General features: G+C 30.7%; 3 protein-coding genes across 3 annotated transcripts; all 3 read right to left on the bottom strand.

Annotated features, from left to right (window-relative positions):
- Positions 1-7,884: 7,884 nt before the first annotated feature.
- Positions 7,885-9,667, bottom strand: LOC119681524 (cytochrome P450 6a2-like). Its single transcript, XM_038094745.1, has 2 exons — positions 8,464-9,667; positions 7,885-8,390 (listed from the first exon to the last, which is right to left on the bottom strand). Exons 1-2 carry the CDS (start codon positions 9,542-9,544, stop codon positions 7,975-7,977), a joined length of 1,497 nt encoding a protein of 498 aa, XP_037950673.1. The 5' UTR covers positions 9,545-9,667; the 3' UTR covers positions 7,885-7,974.
- A 9,061-nt stretch (positions 9,668-18,728) lies between these two features.
- LOC119686434 (probable cytochrome P450 6a13) lies at positions 18,729-20,399 on the bottom strand. Its single transcript, XM_038101017.1, has 2 exons — positions 19,308-20,399; positions 18,729-19,234 (listed from the first exon to the last, which is right to left on the bottom strand). The coding sequence occupies exons 1-2, from the start codon at positions 20,386-20,388 to the stop codon at positions 18,819-18,821; spliced, it is 1,497 nt and encodes a 498-aa protein (XP_037956945.1). The 5' UTR covers positions 20,389-20,399; the 3' UTR covers positions 18,729-18,818.
- Positions 20,400-24,061: 3,662 nt separating this feature from the next.
- On the bottom strand, positions 24,062-25,179 carry LOC119686435 (probable cytochrome P450 6a23). Its single transcript, XM_038101019.1, has 2 exons — positions 24,589-25,179; positions 24,062-24,518 (listed from the first exon to the last, which is right to left on the bottom strand). The coding sequence occupies exons 1-2, from the start codon at positions 25,157-25,159 to the stop codon at positions 24,103-24,105; spliced, it is 987 nt and encodes a 328-aa protein (XP_037956947.1). The 5' UTR covers positions 25,160-25,179; the 3' UTR covers positions 24,062-24,102.
- Between the last annotated feature and the right edge of the window lie 791 nt (positions 25,180-25,970).

Here is a 25,970-nt window from a genome sequence, read left to right as displayed (position 1 = left end):
ATGGATATAGTGGAAATTTTATGGAAACGATCAATAATTCTTCCGTTAAAGATTATTTGATTGGTATTTGCGCATAAAAAATACAATTGCTATATATTAATTATGTTTCATATTTTAATAAATTTGTTAATAAAATCCAATCAGCAAATACAAAATAACCGTGGTGGTCACAACTGAACGAGAGCAATGAAGGAAATTTACATATTTTTGTGGTATATGGCAAATATAAATACTTTTCGCGAATTTGATATTTGTTTTGGCATATCAAAAGCTTCTGTATGGAGAATAATTGAAAGAACTAGTGATTAGCTTATAATTAGGCTTATTTCAAAAGGAAGCATAAATATAGCTTAAACTTGCAAGCAGTTTGGAATGGTTTTTTTATAAACGTGTATGTTGGAGAGCCTGTTTCCTTATGTATTGTTCTGTTTTAATTAAATAAATGTATTCAATTTAATGTTTATATATTCATTTCAAATTAATTGATTTTAACAAATTATCAAACAACACTTTTTTAACAATAATAAAACGTAAATAATTAAAGTAATAATTTTAATTAATTTTAATAATTTTAATTAATTTTAATAATTTTAATTTATAGTAATAGTAATAATTAAAGTATTACTTCAAACAAAGAAATAAATAATAATGACATATTAAATAAATAAGTACATAAAATAAATAATAAATAAATAAAATCAATAGTAAATAAATATAAATGTAGATTTGTTTATAATTTTACTACATAAAATAAATAATAAATAAATAAAATCAATAATAAATAAATATAAATGTAGATTTGTTTAAAATTTTACTACACCATTGCATCGCATTGCCAACCTCATTTGCATTAAAATACGTTCCACTTTTATCTTTTACATACATTCCACATTGAACCAGAAAGTGAATCAGATCAATTGCTGGTTCACCCCATTGTTTTTGTTTTGCATGTAAAATTGAGCGGATCATGTTTGCTGAAACGATACGGATCACGTTTGAAAATAATTGGCAACGCATGAAATATGCCAGTTGGGTTTGTGTACAAAATTTTTTGATTTTTGTGAATAATTTTGGCACTAAAAAAATAAGTAAAAACATTTTGAATACAAAAAATCTAAAAAATAGAAAAAAATTAAAACTGTTGAGCTGTGTGAAGTATTAAATGTAAGTTTTTATTTAGTATTTACTTTAAAACTTAAATTTAATTCTATAGTAAATAAATGAAAATTGCAGATTTTATTAGAATCATCAAGCGAAACTGACTCTTCCATTCCCTTTTTAAATACTAGTTCAAGTGTATTAAACTCAAGGGATGAAGTGCATCAGCATGGATATATTGGAAGTTTTGTGGAAACGATCAATAATTCTTTCGTTAAAGATTATTTGATTGGTATTTGCACATAAAAAATACAATTGCTATATATTAATTATCAGGCCTATTCTGAATACTCCCAGCGAAAAAACTCCCTATTCCCACGCTGTTCCCGAACACACAGCTCCCTTATTCTGAATCGCTAGGGAGACAGCAGTTTCGTGAACAACAACAATTGTGCAAATTAGGAAAAAACTCCCATTCCCATGCGATTCAGAATAGGGGAATTGGGAACAGGGAACATATCAAATTTATTCAGAATAGGGGAATTGGGAACAGGGAACAAACTCCCATTCCCTTGCGATTCAGAATAGGCCTGAATATCTCATGATATATAATTTTACCAATTTTTTATTATCAGGCCTATTCTGAATCGCAAGGGAATGGGAGTTTGTTCCCTGTTCCCAATTCCCCTATTCTGAATAAATTTGATATGTTCCCTGTTCCCAATTCCCCTATTCTGAATCGCATGGGAATGGGAGTTTTTTCCTAATTTGCACAATTGTTGTTGTTCACGAAACTGCTGTCTCCCTAGCGATTCAGAATAAGGGAGCTGTGTGTTCGGGAACAGCGTGGGAATAGGGAGTTTTTTCGCTGGGAGTATTCAGAATAGGCCTGATTATTATTTCTTTCAAATACATATTGAAATTTATAATTTCATTTAAATTAAACATTATTATATAACATAAATGCATTTATTAAAAAAAAATATTTTGAACAATTTTCATGTTTATTTCAATTAACATTTAGAATTTCTATTTTATGTCATTTCTGCTACTTCGCAAAAGTTCGAACAATATACACAAAAAACACAAAAATAAACAAAAAGAAAATCAGTATCATTCAAACTGTCGAACAGTTTGAAACGGAAATTATTAAATTTATTATTTAAGTTAAAATTATAACTAATATCGAATGTTTTAATAGCCTATGTTACGCCGAAAAACTATATAAATATGATCTGAGAGTATCAAGAAGATTAGTTAAGTCAATAAAAAGTTATTGAGTAACGAACAGACGAACAAACGATTTTATATATGTATAGATAGATATATAGATAGATAGATTTGGTTGCGTTAAGGAAAATCTTCTTTACTGCACCCTTTCAACAACATACAAAAATTTACAACAAATTTAATAAAAAAATAAACAAATTTATCATAAAATAAAGAAACTTATGTACTGACTTAATTGACCACAGCAACTCATTACCGGACTTTGGCGTCACGCAGCATTCCTGAACACGCGACTCTGCAGCCTAACTTCTATTTCGAACATCAAGCGTAGTTACTGCTTAATGCCCCGAAGACACCGTCTACCTCTATGCTTTCTTCCTCTAACTTCCGCTTCATTCACTAGTTTTCTTTTCGGTAGAGCATCTTCATCAATTCTCACGACATGTCCAGGTCACCGAAACCTGACCTATCGTCTCTGAACGATATCGATATCGTGATAAGGTTCATTCAAATCGTGGCTCAATCTGATACGGTAGTCGTTATTAAATCGTAGAGAATTAAATATCTTGCGAAGAATTTTCTCTTGAGAACTCCCAGTGCTTTTTCATCGTTCTACAATAGTTTTTTCTTTTCGGCATCATACAAAAGCAGAGGTAAGATGGGTGACCTATAGAGCATAAGTTTAGTCAGTCGAGAGAGAACTTTACAGGTGCCCATAGTAGCACCAATCATCTGATCTCCAGAGTCACATCATTGGATCGATATCTAGGCGCTTTCACGATGGATAAAGTGCTCAACAGCTTCAAAAAGATCTTCGCAATTCACTAGCACGACACACATGTCTACTAGTAGCTAACATATACTTCGGTTTATCCTCATTGTCCGCTAAGTCATTTTATGCAGATTCCTTTTCGATAGTAGCAAAGCAGCACCAACACCACACTTGCAACACATGACTGGATACATTTGTATAATAACACTAGTTTACAGCCAAAAATTTCCAAAGACGAGACTTATATTTCCTATACAGAAATTTTCCGTAGAACTCGAAAATCACAACGATTTTTTTTTCCTGTGTACTGTTTTCGAGTTATTTGCAAAAAACCGTTATTTTGACTTTTCTCAAAACATCACCCTACATAAGGCCCCATAATTTTATTTTTGAAGTTACCATAGTAGTGTGTGATATATCAAATTAAAGGTGAAACTTGAAACAGAATTTATTTTTTTTAAATTTAAAGTGCAAATCTAAACAGTATTATATAAAATTGTATAAATTTTATTTAAAAATTAAAAATTAATATTATTAAATATTAATATATTGCATTTTATATAAAAGTTTGACGTCGAACGTGAAACTGCAGTATTAAAAGTAAATTTATATATTAAAACGAGGTATATGTGTAGTTTGAGCAAACTTCTTATAGTGTGTAGGATTTATTTCTCTTATAATTGTCCAACAATAATCTCCCAACATGCCTACGTCACAATATCCTTGATATCTTTTTCCATTGCAGAGATATCCTGATGAAACCTTTCACCTTGTTCATCATCTTCTGCACTAAAATTTGAAGGAAAAAGTCCACATGAGACTGCAAGAAATGCATTTTTGGAGACATATTTGCCTCAAGAACTTTGTAGATTTTAATTAAAGATGCAAAAATTTCTCTATAAAGTGAATTTCTTTCGTTACCCAAGAAGCCGATAACCATTTGCTTAAAGGAAGTCCATGCTTTCAACTCTTCTTTATTTAACATATTATCAAATTTTTTATCCTTCATCAGTTTTCTGATTTGTGGTCCAACAAAGATTCCTTCTTTAATTTTGGCAAAAGAAATGCCGGGAAAAAAATGTGTAAAATATTCGGAAGCAGGGATTTCGTTTTTTTACAGAGCCTTTACAAAATTTTTCATTAGGCCAAGTTTTATATGCAAAGGTGGCAAAACTTTCTGACACGGTTTAAGAAGAGTTTTATTAGCGATATTTTGAATTCCTATTGTGAGATCTTCTCTTTTTGGCCAAGATGAACGTAGAAAATGATCCTTTGTTGCTCTGCTGACCCATGAACACAGAAACCAACATATTTCGTAAAACCATGTTGCAGACCAGTCATTAATGCAATAATCTTCAAAAACAAAAATACAGAAAGAGTACATATAAGTACATTTTTTATATCAGATTTCTACATTTTTGTTATCTTTGATTGTACTTTATTCAAAAAATCAACCATTTAATCGGCGCATAGCTTCCAATTGAATTCGTTATATTGAATTAACATTAAAACTTTTGCGACTTCATTATAGGTTTCCTTTACCCCAACGGTATGCGCTAATGGTATAGTGGGAAGTTCATTGCCATCGTGAACAACAGCAGCTTTTAAACTAAATTTTAAACTATCTGTAAAAGACGTCTATCGCTAGGATTACACCTTATTTGCAATTTCTTGAAGAGACCTTTAATATCACTGCAATAAACAGTTTGATGGAATTTTTTGAGAAAACATGAATAAGCATTGCTTCTGTTGCGATATTCAGTTACTTTTGTGAATTCACTTAAGCAGTTCCACTGTTGAAGACGTGAAGACGTGAGGCTCACTATGAGCTTTTGATAAATGTAAGTCTCAAGTTCAATCGTTTAATTCAATTTGTGATATAAAATGATTTGCGGTTTCACTCGTAGAACTCTCACATGAATCTTTATTTTTATACTCCCTATTGTTGTCTTCCATATTTGGTGGAGTTGGATGAGTAGTCGCATTGGTTCGTGAAACTGGCTTAATTGCTGGTACTATTTCTGGATACTTCAGAAATCTTATTTTCTTTGCTGACATCATACATTTAAGATTTAGGATTTAGGAAATAATATTGAGAATGCTTTACAACCTCTTTCCATAATATTGGTACACAAAAGTTCAAATATTGTTTTCTTCCAATATACCATCTTTTAAGTGTAATCCTGCAGGTTAGACACACTGCATTAGAAGTCCACGGTTTATCCTGCTTAGCCATAGCAAATCCCAAGAACAATCGTATGGTATCATGTGATACTATATGTAAAATTAGCAGTTTAATAAACTAACGTTCGACGTCAAACTTTTATATAAAATGCAATATATTAATATTTAATAATATTAATTTTTAATTTTTAAATAAAATTTGTACCATTTTATATAATATTGTTTAGATTTGCACTTTAAATTTTAAAAAATAAATTCGAAAAAATGATTTTTCTGATTTGTTAATAAAAACCACTATTTTGGGCAGATTTGGAAAATGGCGAATAACTTCTGAAATTTTTATTCGATTTTTATGTTAAGCCACTCGAAATGTTTATACTAAAACAGTCTTTAACATCAATTAAAAAAAGAATTTTTTTTAAATATTTTTGTGGGAGTCCCATCACATTGAAAATCGAAAAAGTTGAAAAAGCGTAAAAAAAAACATTTTTAATCTGTGCATTTTCAGCTATAGCAGCAAAACTAAATAAGCTACATTTATAGTATGTTATGTAGCTTATAATGTTTGTACAAGTTTCACCTTTAATTTGATATATCACGCACTACTATGGTAACTTCAAAAATAAAATTACAGGGCCATATGTAGGGTGATGTTTAGAGAAAAGTCAAGATAACGGTTTCTTGCAAATAACTCGAAAACGGTACACAGGAAAAAAAATCGTTGTGATTTTCGAGTTCTATGGAAAATTTCTCTATAGGAAATATAAGTCTCGTCTTTGGAAAACAAAACTTTTAATTATTTGTAAACTAGTGTAATTTGCCATTACAATGATCACCTACTTTGCGCATTTCCATGACAAAATTGAACTGATCACATAGTAGGGAATTATAATATCTGAAGTCTCAAGTGATACTTATGTATGTGGTATAAAAAAAGTTGAAGAGACTTGATAATTTCTCTTCCTCTTGACAGAGCTACGTGTACTTTTTATACAGTACAGATGGCCAGTCGTTCGCAATAGACTGAGTTTAAACTCTATTGCTAACCATAAAACTGAACTCAAATTTATGCTTATTTGCACACATCTGCAGTAGATATTACAGTTTGCTCTTCTAGAACATTCATGTCTTCACCATCATATTTCATGGATGGCGATGACGCCATCCATTTACATTTATTACATTGAAGGCTACCTTACATTTATTGAAGGCTACCACCATTTAAATAGAAACAGGCTCCCAGCAGAAGGTTTGAACCTCCCAGATGAATATTCGTTAATTATGATTCTTAATTCAATTGCAGGGGACGTCAACACTCGATTGCCATATCAGAGATTGCTCTACGTGCATCCCTGATGACTGATTCTATGTGACGGTTGCCAAATCCTGTACAATGTACACAGCTCGAACTTAAAGCCTTGAGACTAAGATTCGTTTTACACACTATTCATCCATTACCAAACAGTTGTCATATAGTTAACATATCCAGGGATGTCACGTGGAGGTTGTGCGACAATCTGAATTGAAGCCGTCAAGGATGGAGCTTGCTTTTTTCAATTTGCATGCGATCAGTCATATTGCGTTGTGTACTTGCTCTCAGCAACTCATTTATCTACAGAAATTAGTTCTTTTCAGAACATGACCAAAATAAGCATATAAATGATCATTTGAAATTGTGTTTATTGCGATTTACGAAAATATTCTTTAAGAACTACACAAGAAAATTCTGATTTACAAACAAAGACACCGAATTATTGAAATTGCCTTCAAGCATTCATACTAATGAAAATGTAATGTCCAACATTAAACAATATACCGTTATTGCTTAAGTTCTTGAAAGTTCTGGACGCCATATCAAGAAACGACGGACTGTTTTGTGATGCTTTGATATTCCTCTTAGTCGAATTCAGACAAACATTACGAGTTATACCCCAGTTAAAATGTGCAGTCAAAATAAGTGTATGTTTAAAATCAACTTTAAAATGATACAGAGTGTAGAAATTTAAATTGACCACAAATAAAAGAGTGCAAATTTTAAACGACTTTCCTACGGGACTCAATTTTAAATTCAATTACTCGAAATTGGCAAGGGTGTGATGCATATCAACTCTTCAAGGCAGGCACTGAAATATCCAAATAATTTTTGATATCACACTCAATCCAAAAAACATTACCAATGTTTTTCAGAAGATCATTGATTATACTTGTTACCAAATGTGCTGATGTTGATACAATTAATAAATAAATTCATGATATGCTGAAAAGTAAAATTGTTCATTGCGCATTCTTACTGTCCGATATGCTTTTAGCTTTTGTCGACAACACAATTAATTCGATTTCTGAATTACCACACAAGCGTTTCTACCATTGATAAGGGATACGTATATTCGATATTTCCAAGTATTATAACAGATTTATGCTAAGCCAAAAATTTATCTAATTAAGTAATAAAAATTTTATTGTTCTAAATCACTATTCTTTAATTGAAGTATGTATTCCATTTAGTCACTTTAAATAATTTTTAAATTCTTCATTATACAAAACAATCAACAATTAATTACATTTAAAAATTATTAAAATATTTATTACTTGATGAAGTATTAAAATTATTTTCAAACACTTTTCCATTCTCAATTTAATCTACTTTACCTATTGTAATTTGGCCCAACGAATTTTATTCAAATCATCTTTCATAATTTTTCCACTTTCAAATAAACTCCCTTTTCAGGACCTCGACACATTTTGTACATATTAAACTTCATTGGTATCTGGGTCTTGTGTGAAGGTGAAAATCGAAAATTTTTAAGCAAGGAAGATAATCCAATCAACACCTGAAATTCTGCATATCTAGAACCAATACATGCTCGACCTCCTCTGCTAAACCCCAACCATCCCATTGGATGACGATTTTCGACTTCTGTCTTCGTAAATCGTTCTGGATCAAATTGTTCAGGATTTGGATATATATCTGGATCATGGTGTATGGCATCCATTGGTATAATTACAGTAGTTCCTTTTTCAATAACATAATTTGTATTAGAAACAATATAGTCTTCTGCGGTTTTGCGGGAAAGAAACGGCACTATTGAATACATACGCATAGTTTCTTATAGCAAACGGAAGAAAGATATTTTGTTAGAATATTTTGATAATTGTATTCGTTATTCTTAACAACTTACCATGCATAACTTGAAGTAAATATTTCATTTCATTTACTGTTTCATAAGTTAGCTTTCCATCATGCCGAGCAATGGTTTCAGTTATTTCTCTTCTGGCCTTATCCTGTATGTCTTGATTTAATGCCAATTCATATAAGCAGAAACTAAGTGCACTAGCACTTGTTTCATAACCTGCTGCAAAGAATGCAAATGCTTGTGCAGCTATCTCATCGATTGTCAAATTATCTACAGTATTTGGTTTTCTTAACTCCATGAGAATGTTAAGAAAATCTTTTCGTTGTTCACCATTTTGATCCCGAAATTCCACAGTTTCACGAACAACACGTAAAAAGAATAGAGAAACTTCTTCATTAATATATTTAAATTTTAGCTTTCGAAACAAATTTGGAAATAAAGTCATTAATGCCACAATAGGCCAACTATGTCTATAATAGCAAAGCTTTTTGGTGATTGCTATAAATTCACAATTCGGGTTTCTTAAATTATTACATTTTAAACCGAATACACCACTTCCAGTAACATCAGTTGTATACCGTACCATAAGATCATCACAATGAACTCCATCATCCATATTCGTTGAACTTAACGTTTCTTCCAAAACATTAACTAACTGATTTGCAATGTCGACTACTGAAGCAAGCATGAATTTAATTTTTCCAGATGTGAAAGCTGGAGTTAATTTCGCTCGCATTGTTTTCCACCGTATACCATCCAAATTTGCCAAGTGTGCAGAAATTGGATCATCTTTTTCGTTGTAGTAATGTCCGTGATCAGTAAAATTTCCAAAATCCTTAACTAATATATCTTGAATTAAATCAAGATCTAATAACATCACCACTTTTCGGATATATAAATATATTCCAACGAATCTCCCAGTTCCTTTATATTTCATATAATATTCACGAATAATTTGATATAATGTTTTGGATCGCGTAAACTCCTTGACATTGCCGTAAAAGAGTTCTGGTTTATCATGCAATATACCACGTTTACTAAAATAGGAGTTGTTTCTCTTCAATGCCAAATATATGAGCAGGAAACTTCCGAAAATAAAGTATGCAAGGATTCTTATTAACTCCATGTTGACAGTACTACATATTTCACACAGATTGCGGGATTGACTGCAAATCAGCAATCCAATAGACTTATATTGTTTCGTATTTTCTTAGTTTTTAAAGAAAAATTACTTGTCGATAATTAAACAAGTTTTTTATGTTGCGCAATTATGTGATTAAGTTCTTATAATAATTGTTAGACTCAAAGTACATATACCATAATTTGAATGTATAATAATATGATAATGATAAAATTTACATATGATTACAAGTATTTGACGGGTCTGTTGAAAGTAGGTGTAGGTTCCTCTGTTTAATGTTAAATTCTTGTAATTTAACAGATATCATTTTTATATTACCTACAGCGGTCAAAAATACTATTCGTTTTTTTTGTTGTTTAGATTTTTATCAGCTTTATGTTAAGATACGAACAATGAGACGCATTTATTTAAAGATATTCGGAAATACTTTGTTCTTTATTTAAGAACTTTATCTGTGCTTCAACAACACATTGAAATATAAATACCTGATTCTTTAAAATGCATACATTTGGTGTTCAACTATCGTAATTAACAATAAAAATAAAATCAACAACTTAAAAATAGAAAAATTAAAAATCATAAATTAAAACTCGATAACAAATTTTTTGGACATATATAACAAAACTAAGAAAACTAAAACAATATGATTGTTAAATATTATATTATATTGTTATGTGTTATATCTGTATAATTTTGATATGTATTTATACAAAAAACTCCTAGTTATTATTAGCTGCGTTTCAGCAAACATGATCCGCTCAATTTTACATGCAAAGCAAAAACAATGGGGTGAACCAGCAATTGATCTGGTTCACTTTCTGGTTCAATGTGGAATGTATGTAAAAGATAAAAGTGGAACGTATTTTAATGCAAATGAGGTTGGCAATGCGATGCAACGCATAAACAAATCTACATTTATATTTATTTATTATTGATTTTATTTATTTATTATTTATTTTATGTAGTAAAATTATAAACAAATCTACATTTATATTTATTTATTGTTGATTTTATTTATTTATTATTTATTTTATGTAATTATTTATTTAATATGTCATTATTATTTATTTCTTTGTTTGAAGTAATGCTTTAATTATTACTATTACTATAAATTAAAATTATTAAAATTATTACTTTAATTATTTACGTTTTATTATTATTAAAAAAGTGTTGTTTGATAATTTATGAAAATCAATTAATTTGAAATGAATATATAAACATTTAGTTGAATACATTTATTTAATTAAAACAGAACAATACATAAGTAAACAGGCTCTTCAACATACACGTTTATAAAAAAACCATTGCAAACTGCTTGCAAGTTTAAGCTATATTCATGGTTCCTTTTGAAATAAGCCTAATTGCTATGGTGAGGTGCATTTATTTTAACATGTGTGCTGTCAATCACGAACGGAAATTTTGCAATTGATATAAGCTAAACACTAGTTCTTTCAATTATTCTCCATACAGAAGGTTTTGATATGCCAAAACAAATATCAAATTCGCGAAAAGTATTTATATTTGCCATATACCACAAAAATATGTAAATTTCCTTCATTGCTCTCGTTCAATTGTGACCACCACGGTTATTTTGTATTTGCTGATTGGATTTTATTAACAAATCTATTAAAATATGAAACATAATTAATATATAGCAATTGTATTTTTTATGCGCAAATACCAATCAAATAGTCTTTATGGGAAGAATTATTGATCGTTTCCATAAAATTTCCACTATATCCATGGATGCACTTGATTCCTTGCGCTTAATACACTTGGACTAGTGTTTAAAAAGAAAATGGAGGAGTCAGTTTTGCTCGATAATTCTAATAAAATCTGCAATTTCCATTTATTTACTATAGAATTATATTTAAGTTTTTAAGTAAATACTAAATAAAAACTTACATTTCATACTTCAGACATTTCAACAGATTTTATTTATTTTCCAAGTTTTAGAGTTTTTGTATTCAAAATTTTCTCACTTATTTTTTTAGCGCCAAAATTATTCACATAAATCAAAAAATTTTGTACACAAACCCAACTGGCATATTTCATGCGTTGCCAATTATTTTCAAACGTGATCCGTATCGTTTCAGCAAAGATGATTCAGATCATTGAGCGGATCATGTTTGCTGAAACGCAGCTATTATTTCACAAGTTCAAAATAACTGACAAAATTAAAATGTTAATTCTTCTTTATATGTCATCTGTCATCCTTGGCAGAGTTGCCAACACCTCCCCTTTTGAGATTAAATCTCCAATTCGGTGATTCTAGGGTCAATAACGGTCAATAAGATGTCTAGTACGCCTTGGTCGGGTATACGGAACAACTGCCTCATTGTGCTTCTCAGTTTGAGGGATTGCAATCTCGGTTACTTCGTTGAAAGATTGATCTGGAGTCGAAACCATGTTTTTGTTAGTTATTTTGACCACATCTTTAGGTGTTGTTTCGTAGAGACCAAATGCATCAACTAAACACTTTTCGTTGGCGATATCTTCGTAAGTACATATTTCTAAAGATAACTCATTTTCTTGATCTTTTCGGTCACGAATTTGGTTGGCATGTGCACGAATAAGTTTGCCATTTTGTAAGCGAACATTATAAATGACGTTACCTATGCGTTCGATTATTTTTCCTTTTGTCCAATCAAAGTGTTTGTTTTTATATATATTGACATAAACGAGCTCTTGTTTTTCGTAAAACTTTGGCTTTGCACCGTGCTTTTTGTCAAACTGCGCTTTCATTTTGAGTTGTGTATCGCACTTGTTTTTAAACTTGGCATTTGGGTCTGGTAAAGACACCAGCGTTGGTTTAATCAAGTCAAGTTTAATACGGATATTTCTTTTTAGTAAAACTTCAGCTGGCGATTTACTGTCCTCATTTTGCTTATTCGGAGTTGATCGGTAAACTTGTAGAAATGTTTGAAGATTTTCAACAGTTACTGTTGGCAACTCTGCCAAGGATGACAGATGACATATAAAGAAGAATTAACATTTAAATTTTGTCAGTTATTTTGAACTTGTGAAATAATAATAACTGATGACAGACAGACATGATGACAGATGACATATAAAGAAGAATTAACATTTAAATTTTGTCAGTTATTTTGAACTTGTGAAATAATAATAACTTTAAAATGTTAATTCTTCTTTATATGTCATCTGTCATCCTTGCCAGAGTTGCCAACATTATGTATAAATAATTTGTTTGTGTTATTTTGTATGAATAATTTGTTGTAATAATTTCATTTCAAATATATTTTGTTGTAAAAAATAATTTTGTCAATGCAATGCCCAAAAACACGTCATACGCTTTGTTTGCTCATGAAAACAAAAGCGTCAAATTTCGTCTGCAATAAAATGCACTTTTGCAGTTTGTAACAAGTTCATTGTTTGGCATGCATGGTCAAGGTTATTTTAGTTAATTTATTTGTTGTAAATTGATTATTAATTTTAAATAAAAGGCACAATTGAATTTTTGACAATTCAATTGACGCGAAGCCACATTCGTTATTGATTCATTTCTTTAGCTTTGTAAATTTAGTTCAAGTGCTGAATTTACATCACATAAGCGCCTAGTCACTGGATTTAAGTGTTCAGTGACTAGGATAATTAGGATAATCGTCGAAATCTCTGGGTTCAAGTACTCAGTGGTTTTCTTGTTTAAATAGAATCAACATAAGTACTGGATTCAAGTGTTCAGTGCTTGCAAATAGTTGATTCCAACGTTGATCAGACATTTTGATTTGAACGTACAATGATGATATTGGGCCAAAAATCAGAACGTTCTCTTTTTTCTCAATAAATATAAACAAACGGCTAACTTTTATTGGTTTTTATCTCTTATCTCTGATCAACTGATATTTATCCAGTTCATTAGAGTAAAATGTACTAAAATTATCGGTGTCTCTCTTGTAGTTTACCACCTGTTCATTATTTAATATGATGTGAATAACTTCACTCATGTAGTAATATAAGTATTATTATAATTAGATCTATATATAAGTACTAGCTGACCCGGCGAACGTTGTTTCCCCTTGCAATTAATTTTCCTGGTTCTGTTGAGTTATAATATTTGTTGTTATTCAACTTAACCTTTAGCATTTTAATGCGAAAATTATTTTGAACTGATTTTTTCTTTTGAACTGCAAAAAGTCCACATGTATTACTTATGTTACAAATATTTTCATGTTACTTCCAATCCTTATAAGCACTACATTTTAAATGAAAAAAGGTTTTTTTAATATTATATTAACAGTTTTATTATGAGCTATTATGTTATCTTAAAGCTAAATCATGAACAATATTTTTTGTTAAGTCATTTTGACCGTATATATATAGATCAGAGGGTTTTCCAACACGGGATCATGCAACATATAGTTGCCCATGCGAAAAACATGTTTGACCTTGAGATTTATTAATTGTCATCGCAAATGCTAAACGAATTGGAAATTGCAATCGTTTGAATTGAATTGGATCATCGGTTGGTATAATTGGCATGTGTGGAAGCAATATATTTTCTCCTCTGAATTTTCCACTTAACATTGTTGATTCAATTAAGTTCCCCATAATTCTTTTAATTACTAATCTTGTTCCATTACATAATTTTGGTGGGTTTAGATTGCGTAATAAAATGATTGGTGAACCAACTTTTAAAAGTAAATTGTGTGGTGGTAGTCCTGGCAAATCAAGCGAATTTAAGAACTCAGTGGGATAATTCACAATCTCGTTTTCATCTACTACTGTGTCGATGGATTTTAATGAAATTAAATTACCAGGTAGCATAGCCTGAATTTTGGAATCGATTTCATCGACATATAAGTTCTTGGCAGCCAGAATCGCTTTACATTGAAGCCATTAATGGTTCTGATAATTTTAATAGATGCGAGGAAATACGCCTTCTTTCGAATTAACAATTTTACAAAAATTTTCTGGCAATTTAATAAAGTGCGTATTTTCATGAAGACTTACGTTTCCATTACCAATATCCAGCAATTGTTTGGCAAACAGTTCAACAGCTAAATCTCTCTGTAGTGCAACACGCATGTTTTCGGTAAGTCGCAATATATGGACACTTCGTCACAAAATAGATGATTTGAGGCAAGCATTGATTTCATCAGCATAGGTTGAACGTGGAATAACTGGCAATGTTTGTCTAAAATCACCTGTCAATAAAATTAAAGCGCCTCCAAAAAGTCTATCGTTGACATTTAAATCTTTAAGTGTTCGATTTAATGCTTCCAATGAATACTTATATGCCATTGTGCATTCATCCCAAACAATGATGTGACATTTTTGAAGTACTTTAGCCATATTGGAATGTTTTTTTTATATTGCATACTGCATTTTCACATGAATGTATGTTTAGTGGCAACTTTAGTGCCGAATGGGCTGTTCTACCACCATCTAACAATGTCGCAGCGATTCCAGATGATGCAAGTGCTAAAGCGATATTATCTTGCATCCTAATCTTTGCAAGAATGACTGAAATTAAGAAAGTTTTTCCAGTTCCACCTGGTGCATCCAAGAAAAAAAAGCCGCCTTCTTTTGCCGCAATTGCGTTCGAAACCCTATCATAAATGAGCTTTTGTTGGTGCGTTCGCTTCTTTGTTCGCTTCTTATAACAAATTCAACCAAATCTTCTGAGCTATACTGAAGTTCGCGCTGCATATCATTGTTAAATAGATCGGTTGCCAAACAATTTGGCGAATACAATCTTAATAATTTAAGTGGTTGATTTTATATAAGTAAACATGAGTCTTCGATCATAATCAAAGCTTCGTTATAAATTTCACGATTAAATTGAATATTTGAGTCATAATTTGTTGTTTTATGTCTATGTAGTATATCTTCACTCATTGAGCATTTATATTTTCCCCACAATTCTTTGGGATTATTTGGAAAACATGTTGTCAACAATATGGCGAATAATTGACGAATTTGATGTGGAAAAAAACTTAATACTGCATCCCGGAGCGTGATGTCCCAATGATTATCGCTTTCCAGCAATTGCAATTCTCTACATGCATCATGATATGTATTGTATAGCTGACCATTGATAGTTCTCAAATACTCATACGATGTTGGACCGCGTACATTTATCAAAAGCAATCTTAAAAAAAACGCTCTCGTTGTTTTGGATGAACAGTGTATAAACGACCCAGTGTGTTTGCTGAAAATCATCCTGGATAACCATTGACTGCAACACCTCGTTTACGTGGCTGCCACTTTTTTAAAGTTTTGTTTCATGTGAAATATGTTGGAACTTCCGAGTTCTTGCGTATTGCCCAAAAATATTGTGTTGTTTATTCAATTCAAAGAACTCGGTTAACGTAGTTTTTGGTGCTGTTAATGCCCTTTCTATTGCATTTTGTTCGTTGAAATAAACACGTTGACCATTTAAAGATGTATACTTAAATGTATTACAGCTGAATCTCGTTCGTGTATTTGAAAACCAAAAATTCGGCATATGGCTTCGTTACTGCTGATAAATCTGCCCACTTGGTAGCTTGTTATTCCATCATTTTCGTTTTTATTTTGAACTGCAAATACTCCCATATCACTACCTTTATAAACATATTTGCAAATGTATTTTATTGATTTTACGGAGCTACAAAATTCTACATTGATGTGGCCTTTATATATCTTTTTAAGATATATATTTTAATTTTTGTTTAAACTCCCGTGCGGTAATATCGAGACGATGAATCGGCATTTGTCCAGGTAATAACAATTCTTTTATTTCATCCCATTGCGGATTACATGTATATGTTCTATATAAATCTGGTCGACCATATGCACGCACGTACGTCATTGTGGGCTGCCAGTATATGAAGATGGAAGTATGAACACATTACCAATATTACTAAGGTTCAAATTCCCATCTATATTATTATTAACAGCATCGCGTAGATGTATTATTATTATTATTATATTATTATTTATTGATTCAAAAAAAATTCATACAGCACTTACAAGAATTATAGAATTTTATTTAAAATCTAAATTGACAATAACATATTTGTTGTGTGTTAGATTGGCATACAAAAGAAGGTGCATAATATTAACATTATTATTAATATAAATTCTTCAATAATTAATTTTCTGTAACTGAAAACACTTTTCATAAAATTATACAGTTTATAAATATTGCTACCGTTTAATAAGATTTTCACTTCTTCTTCAGACAGAAGTGCTTTATCAAAAAAACTACGCCTATGTTCTCTAAAAATTGGACATACATATACCAATAATATGACATATATTTTCTATTTCATGACGACTACATATAGAACAATCACGATCAGATGTATTAAACTCTCTACCGTTCAGATTAAAAAGACCGCCTCTACATTTAAAAATTTATCATAAAATAAGAAACTTATATACTGACTTCATTGACCACAGCAACTCATTACCGGATTATGGCGTCACGCAGCATTCCTGAACACGCGACTCTGCAGCCTAACTTCTATTTCGAATAGCAAGCGTAGTTACTGCTTAATGCCCCGAAGACACCGTCTACCTCTATGCTTTCTTCCTCTAACTTCCGCTTCATTCACTAGTTTTCGGTAGAGCATCTTCATCAATTCTCACGACATGTCCAGGTCACCGAAACCTGACCTATCGTCTCTGAACGATATCGATATCGTGATAAGGTTCATTCAAAACGTGGCTCAATCTGATATGGTAGTCGTTATTAAATCGTAGAGAATTAAATATCTTGCGAAGAATTTTCTCTTGAGAACTCCCAGTGCTTTTTCATCGTTCTACAATAGTTTTTTCTTTTCGGCATCATACAAAAGCAGAGGTAAGATGGGTGACCTATAGAGCATAAGTTTAGTCAGTCGAGAGAGAACTTTACAGGTGCCCATAGTAGCACCAATCATCTGATCTCCAGAGTCACATCATTGGATCGATATCTAGGCGCTTTCACGATGGATAAAGTGCTCAACAGCTTCAAAAAGATCTTCGCAATTCACTAGCACGACACACATGTCTACTAGTAGCTAACATATACTTCGGTTTATCCTCATTGACCGCTAAGTCATTTTGTGCAGATTCCTTTCCGATAGTAGCAAAGCAGCGCCAACACTACACTTGCAACAAATGACTGGATACATTTGTATAATAACACTAGTTTACAGCCAAAAATTTCCAAAGACGAGACTTATATTTCCTATACGGAACTCGAAAATCACAACGATTTTTTTTCCTGTGTACTGTTTTCGAGTTATTTGCAAAAAACTGTTATTTTGACTTTTCTCAAAACATCACCCTACATATGGCCCCGTAACTTTATTTTTGAAGTTACCATAGTACTGCGTGATATATCAAATTAAAGGTAAAACTTGAAACAGAATTTATTTTTTTAAAATTTAAAGTGCAAATCTAAACAGTATTATATAAAATTGTACAAATTTTATTTAAAAATTAAAAATTAATATTATTAAATATTAATATATTGCATTTTATATAAAAGTTTGACGTCGAACGTTCGCTTATTAAACTGCTAATTTTACATATGGTATCACATGATACCATACGATTGTTCTTGGGATTTCCTATGGCTAAGCAGGATAAAGACAAATTCAGTGCAAATTTTAAATGTCTTTCTTGCAGGACTCAATTTTAAATTCAATTACTCGAAATTGGCAAGGGAGTAATGCATATCAACTCTTCTAGGTAGGCACTAAAATATTCAAATAATTTTTTATATCACACTCAATCCAAAAAACATTACCAATGTTTTTCAGATTATCATTGATTATATTTGTTACCAAATGTGCTGATGTTGATACAATTAATAAATAAATTCATGATATGCTGAAAAGTAAAATTGTTCATTGCGCATTCTTACTGTCCGATATGCTTTTAGCTTTTGTCGACAACACAATTAATTCGATTTCTGAATTACCACACAAGCGTTTCGACCATTGATAAGGAATACGGATATTCGATATTTCCAAGTATTATAACAGCTTTATGCTAAGCCAAAAATTTATCTAATTAAATAATAACAATTTTATTGTTCTAAATCACTATTCTTTAATTGAAGTATGTATTCCATTTAGTCACTTTAAATAATTTTTAAATTCTTCATTATACAAAGCAATCAACAATTAATTACATTTAAAAATTATTAAAATATTTATTACTTGATGAAGTGTTAAAATTATTTTCAAACACTTTTCCATTCCCAATTTAATCTACTTTACCTATTGTAGTTTGGCCCAACGAATTTTATTCAAATCATCTTTCATAATTTCTCTACTTTCAAATAAACTCCCTTTTCAGGACCTCGAAACACTTTGTACATATTAAACTTCATTGGTATCTGGGTCTTCTGTGAGGGTGAAAATCGAAAATTTTTAAGTAATGAAGATAATCCAATCAAGACCTGAAATTCACCAACTCTAGAACCAATACATGCTCGACCTCCTCTGCCAAACCCCAACCATGCCATTGGATGACGATTTTCGACTTCTGTCTTCGTAAATCGTTCTGGATCAAATTGTTCAGGATTTGAATATTTATCTGGATCATGGTGTATGGCATCCATTGGTATAATTACAGTAGTTCCTTTTTCAATAACATGATTTGTATTAGAAACAATATAGTCTTCTGCGGTTTTGCGGGAAAGAAACGGCACTATTGAATACATACGCATAGTTTCTTATAGCAAATGGAAGAAAGATATTTTGTTAGAATATTTTGATCATTGTATTCGTTATTCTTATCAACTTACCATGCATAACTTGAAGTAGATATTTCATTTCCTTTACTGTTTCATAAGTTAGCTTTCCATCATGCCGAGCAATGGTTTCAGTTATTTCTCTTCTGGCTTTATCCTGTATGTCTTGATTTAATGCCAATTCATATAAGCAAAAACTAAGTGCACTAGCACTTGTTTCATAACCTGCTACAAAGAATACATATGCTTGTGCAGCTATCTCATCGATTGTCAAATTATCTACAGTATTAGGTTTTCTTAACTCCATGAGAATGTTAAGAAAATCTTTTCGTTGTTCACCAGTTCGATCTCGAAATTCCACAGTTTCACGAACAACACGTAAAAAGAATTGAGAAACTTCTTCAATTATATATTTAAATTTTAGCTTTCGAAACAAATTTGGAAATAAAGTCATTAATGCCACAATAGGCATACTGTACCTATAATAGCAAAGCTTTTTAGTGATTGCTATAAATTCACAATTCGGGTTTCTTAAACTATTACATTTTAAACCGAATGCAACACTTCCAGTAACATCAGTTGTGTACCGTACCATAAGATCATCACAATGAACCCCATCATCCATATTCGTTGAACTTAACGTTTCTTCCAAAACATTAACTAACTGATTTGCAATGTCGACTACTGAAGTAAGCATGAATTTAATTTTTCTAGATGTAAAAGCTGGAGTTAATTTCGCTCGCATTCTTTTCCACCGTACACCATCCAAATTTAATAAGTTTGCGGAAACTGGATCATCTTTTTCATTGCAGTAATAACCGTGATCAGTAAAATTTTCAAAATCCTTAACGCATATGTCTTGAATTAAATCAAGATCTAATAACATCATCGCTTTTCGCATATATAAATATATTCCAACGAATCTCCCAGTTCCTTTATATTTCATATAATATTCACGAATAATTTGATATAATGTTTTGGATCGCGTAAACTCCTTGACATTGCCGTAAAAGAGTTCTGGTTTATCATGCAATATACCACGTTTACTAAAATAGGAATTGTTTCTCTTCAATGCCAAGTATATGAGCAGGAAACTTCCGAAAATAAAGTATGCAAGGATTCTTATTAACTCCATGTTGACAGTACTATTTCACACAGATTGCGGGATTGACTGCAAATCAGCAATCCAATAGACTTATATTGTTTCGTATTTTCTTAGTTTTTAAAGAAAAATTACTTGTCGATAATTAAACAAGTTTTTTATGTTGCTCAATTATGTGATTAAGTTCTTATAATAATTGTTAGACTCAAAGTACATATACCATAATTTGAATGTATAATAATATGATAATAATAAAATTTACATATGATTACAAGTATTTGACGGGTCTGTTGAAAGTAGGTATAGGTTCCTCTGTTGAATGTTGAATTCTTGTAATTTAACAGACATCATTTTTATATTACCTACAGCGGTCAAAAATACTACTCGTTTTTTTTGTTGTTTAGATTTTTATCAGCTATAAGACACGAACAATGAGACGCATTTAGTTAAAGATATTCGCAAATATTTTGTTCTTTATTCAAGAACTTTATCTGTGCTTCGTCAACACATTGATATATAAATACCTGATTCTTTAAAATGCATTCATTTGGTGTTCAACTATCGTAATTAACAATAAAAATACAATTAACCACTTAAAATAGAAAAATTAAAAATCACAAATTAAAACTAATTTTTTGGACATATATAACAAAACTAAGAAAACTAAAACAATATGATGATATTGGGCCAAAAATCAGAACGTTCTCTTTTTTCTCTTCATATTTTTCAGTAAATATAAACCAAACGGCTAAGTTTTATTGGTTTTTATCTCTTATCTCTGATCAACTGGTATTTATCCAGTTAATTAGAGTAAAATGTGCTAAAATTATCGGTGTCTCTCTTGTAGTTTACCATTATTTAATATGATGTAAATAACTTCACTCATTAATCTTTTTTGATAATTATTTTCGATTTCAAGCGTTATTACTTCATCAAAGTTTAAATAATATCCACTAGAATGAGAATGTTCAGAAAGAGCTGTTTTTTCCCCATCATCATTACGTTTACATGTATTTTTGTTTTCATCTAATCTTTTTCTTTTTATATTATAAAAGGAGCTCATAAAAAAATTTCAGCCAAATCGGAGATCATGAGATCATTTTTTGCCAAAATCCGTTTATCCGTTTACGGTTTGTAAAGAATGACCCATATAAGTTAAGCATGATTCTTAATCATCGTCAACACTCGATTGCCATATCAGAGGCTTCATTACGTGCATCGCTGGTGACTGATTCTATATGACGGTTGCCAAACCCTGTACAGTGTACATAACTCAAACTTAAAGCCTTGAGGATAAGATTTATGCACTATTCATCTATCACCAAACAGGTGCCAAATAGATATACAGTGTTTATTGCGATTTACGAAAATATTCTTTAAAAACTACACAAGAATATTCTGATTTACAAACAAAGATACCGAATTATTGAAATTGCCTTCAAGCATTCATACTAATGAAAATGTAATGTCTAACATTAAACAATATACCGTTATTGCTTAAGTTCTTGAAAGTTCTGGACGCCATATCAAGAAACGACAGACTGTTTTGTGGTGCTTTGATATTCCTCCTAGGCGAATTCAGACAAACATTACGAGTTGTGCCCCAGTTAAAATATGCAGTCAAAATAAGTGTATGTTTAAAATTAACTTTAAAATGATACAGAGTGTAGAAATTTAAATTGACCACAAATAAAAGAGTGCAAATTTCAAATGACTTTCCTACGGGACTCAATGCATATCCACTCTTCTAGGCAGGCACTGAAATATCCAAATAATTTTTGATATCACACTCAATCCAAAAAACAGAAAAAGATCATTCAAAAGATCATTGATTATATTTGTTACCAAATATGCTGATGTTGATACAATTAACTAATAAAATTCATGATATGCTGGATAGTAAAATGTTTTCAATTAACTTCAAAGATACCGTAATCGACGAAAATGAAAGTTTGAATTAAGTTTGAACTATCGCATCTTATTTTGCATCTTAATATTTTTCTCACCAATCATTATATTGACTACGTATCAAGACACACATCCATTCGGTAATACAATCAAATTAGTATTCAAGAAGGTGAGTATACGTTATATCGCTTGAAATACCCATTGACAGATGCCTCCATTGCACTTCTAAATCTCAATCTGAATGACATTTGCCAAACAGTGAGAATTTGGAGTGTAAACGTAGAGAATACAAGTTTTTTCATAGAAAATTATATAAAGCACGCTTAAGTATTGCAAAGCCGCAATATTTATTTTAGAAAACGTAGAAACTTAAAAATAGGCGAAACTAAATACACAATCTTCACATTATCTAAATCAATGTTTTTATATTTCATTTTTCTCTATTGCACCGTTTTGCACCCCGACATCAAACTAGTCCGAAGCTCAAAATCGAACGTGGGGTCAAATCATACAATGTCGTAAAGTACACACATTATTACAGAAGTATAAGTTTTAAATATAGGTATAGGTATAGGATATATAGTAAGATTAGAGCTTTTATACACCCCCGTAAGATAGATCGCCTACTAATGTATCATCGAAATTTTTTTATATTTATATGAAAAGAAGCATAAACATTGCTTTTAAAATTTGCATTTGATTAAGTAATGTATAGGCGTATATAATTTTTATATATGCATCAATATAAACAAAATGTGATCATTTGTATTGAATGAAAATTTTGTAGATTGTTATAAATTGTATTGATTTCAAAATGAACTTAGCAACCCATTTGCCGTTGTTCATTCTCTCATATTCCTTCTACCTGATTTATCCCAGAAAAAAGACACATTAACAGTTTTTAACAATTATATTATTAACAACCATCGCTACAAGTCCATAAATACCCGTAGATAAAAACAAATTTACATGCAATCATGCACTCATCAAAAATTCATTACGTAATGGATATATAAAACAGTCTCATGAGCACCTTTCACTTGGCGATCTTTTGTAATAGCCGACCATCCATAGATGGACATTTATTAATTGTCTTACTTTCAAATCCATTCGCGAAAATATATTCTCAATTATTTCATCTACCAGGTTAGTAAACAATGTCACTATTAAAGACATAAATTTCATACACTAATGTATAACAGCTATACATTACAAATATATACAAATATAGTTCTTTGGTAAAATGTTTTCAATAGTACAATCGATAGTTTCCACTAGTATAATAAATTACTGATTTAACTTTGATCAATATATGTCTAAAATAATAAAAATAGACACATGAAAATGAAACAAAGTATTTGTAAATAAATAAAATATAATATAGAAAGAAGATAATAGATAATAAAAAACAATTTTAATTAAAACAAAGTGATGATAATTGGGATAATAAAATATAATTATGTATCTTAAATCCACCAATCGGTTACCTTAAGCCGATTGCTATGAATACAAACAAAGTGGACAGTAATGAACCTATGTCTTATGAAGAGTTTTTCTTTTCAAATATTCAATTAACTACCTGTAATGACAAATAATTGATATAAAATGAAAAACTACTTCCATAAGCAAGTCTACTGATTAACTTTTTTTCTATTGTGATACCTAGCTACACTCCATGAAGTCTAAATACTACAAACTAATTAAAAAACAACTTATGTTTTAAAATTATTTAAATACCATTTATTGATATGTATAACAATTATTTTTAAAAATATATTCTTAATTTCATATACTTCAACAACTTTTTAAAAGAAATGTTATCCGTATTTAAAATATTATTCATAATTTCTCCACTTTCAAATAAACTCCCTTTTCAGGACCTCGAAACAATTTGTACATATTAAACTTCATTGGTATCTGGGTCTTCTGTGTGGGCGAAAATCGAAAATTTTTAAGTAATAAAGATAATCCAATCAACACCTGCACTTCCGCGAATCTATAACCAATACATGCTCGACCTCCTCTGCCAAACCCCAACCACGCCATTGGATGACGATTTTCGACTTCTGTCTTTGTAAATCGTTCTGGATCAAATTGTTCAGGATTTGGATATATATCTGGATCATAGTGTATGGCATCCAATGGTATAATCACAGTAGTTCCTTTTTCAATAACATAATTTGTATTAGATACAATATAGTCTTCTGCGGTTTTGCGGACAAGACCCGGAACTACTGAATACATACGAATAGTTTCTAATAGCAAACAGAAAAAAATTGTCTTATGATATTTTGTTTATTACATCTGTCACACCTAACAACTCACCATACATAACTTGAAGTAGATATTTCATTTCCTTTACTGCTTCATAGGTTGGCTTTCCATCATGCTGAGCAATGATTTCATTTATTTCTCTTCTGGCCTTCTCCTGTATGTTTTGATTTAATGCCAATTCATATAAGCAAAAACTAAGTACACTAGCACTTGTTTCAAAACCTCCTACAAAGAATACAAATGCTTGTGCAGTTATTTCATCCATTGTTAAATTATCTGCTGTATTTAGTTTTCTTAACTCCATGAGAATGTTAAGATAATCTTTCCGTTGTTCACCAGTTCGATCTCGATAATCCACAGCTTCACGAACAACTCGAAAAAAGAATTGAGAAACTTCTTCAATAATAATTTTAAATCCTAGTTTTCGAAACAAATTTGGAAATAAATTCATTAATGACACAATAGGCATACTGTACCTATAATAGCAAAGTTTTTCACCAATTTCTCTAAATTCGCAATTTGGTTCCTTTAAACTGTTACATTTTAAACCGAATGCAACACTTCCAATAACATCGGTTGTGTACCGTACCATAAGATTATCACAATGAACCCCATCATCCATATTTGTTGAACTTAACGTTTCTTCCAAAACATTGACTAACTGATTTGCAATGTCGACTACTGAAGTAAGCATGAATTTAATTTTTCTAGTTGTAAAAGCTGGAGTTAATTTCGCTCGCATTGTTTTCCACCGTACACCATCCAAATGTACCAAGTGTGCAGAAATTGGATCATCTTTTTCGTTGTAGTAATGTCCGTGATCAGTAAAATTTTCAAAATCCTTAACGCATATATCTTGAATTAAATCAAGATCTAATAACACCATCGCTTTTCGCATATATAAATAGAATCCAACGAATCTCCCAGTTCCTTTATATTTCATATAATATTCACGAATAATTTGATATAATGTTTTGGATCGCGTAAACTCCTTGAGATTGCCATAAAACAGTTCTGGTTTATCATGCAATATGCCACGTTTACTAAAATAGGAATTGTTTCTCTTCAATGCCAAGTATATGAGCAGGAAACTTCCGAAAATAAAGTATGCAAGGATTCTTATTAACTCCATGTTGACAGTACTATTTCACGCAGATTGCGGGATTGACTGCAAATCAGCAATCCAATAGACTTATATTGTTTCGTATTTTCTTAGTTTTTAAAGAAAAATTACTTGTCGATAATTAAACAAGTTTTTTATGTTGCGCAATTATGTGATTAAGTTCTTATAATAATTGTTAGACTCAAAGTACATATACCATAATTTGAATGTATAATAATATGATAATGATAAAATTTACATATGATTACAAGTATTAGACGAGTCTTCCGGTGTAGGTTTCTCTGTTATATGTAAAATTTTTATAATCTAA

The sequence above is a fragment of the Teleopsis dalmanni genome, chromosome 2, assembly GCF_002237135.1.
Source record: "Teleopsis dalmanni isolate 2A chromosome 2, ASM223713v2, whole genome shotgun sequence".
Lineage (NCBI taxonomy): Eukaryota > Metazoa > Arthropoda > Insecta > Diptera > Diopsidae > Teleopsis > Teleopsis dalmanni.
Note: the sequence above shows the minus strand (reverse complement) of the source record. Positions and strands in the feature narration are given on the sequence as shown.

Bases quoted from the DNA above. Each gene is read 5' to 3' on its own strand.
- LOC119686434 (XM_038101017.1), bottom strand. From the start codon at position 20,388: ATGGAGTTAATAAGAATCCTTGCATACTTTATTTTCGGAAGTTTCCTG. The intron at 19,235-19,307 runs GTAAGTTGATAA...ATTTGCTATAAG, and splicing joins TCTACTTCAAGTTATGCATG to AAACTATGCGTATGTATTCA.
- LOC119681524 (XM_038094745.1), bottom strand. From the start codon at position 9,544: ATGGAGTTAATAAGAATCCTTGCATACTTTATTTTCGGAAGTTTCCTG. The intron at 8,391-8,463 runs GTAAGTTGTTAA...GTTTGCTATAAG, and splicing joins TTTACTTCAAGTTATGCATG to AAACTATGCGTATGTATTCA.
- LOC119686435 (XM_038101019.1), bottom strand. From the start codon at position 25,159: ATGGATGATGGGGTTCATTGTGATAATCTTATGGTACGGTACACAACC. The intron at 24,519-24,588 runs GTGAGTTGTTAG...GTTTGCTATTAG, and splicing joins TCTACTTCAAGTTATGTATG to AAACTATTCGTATGTATTCA.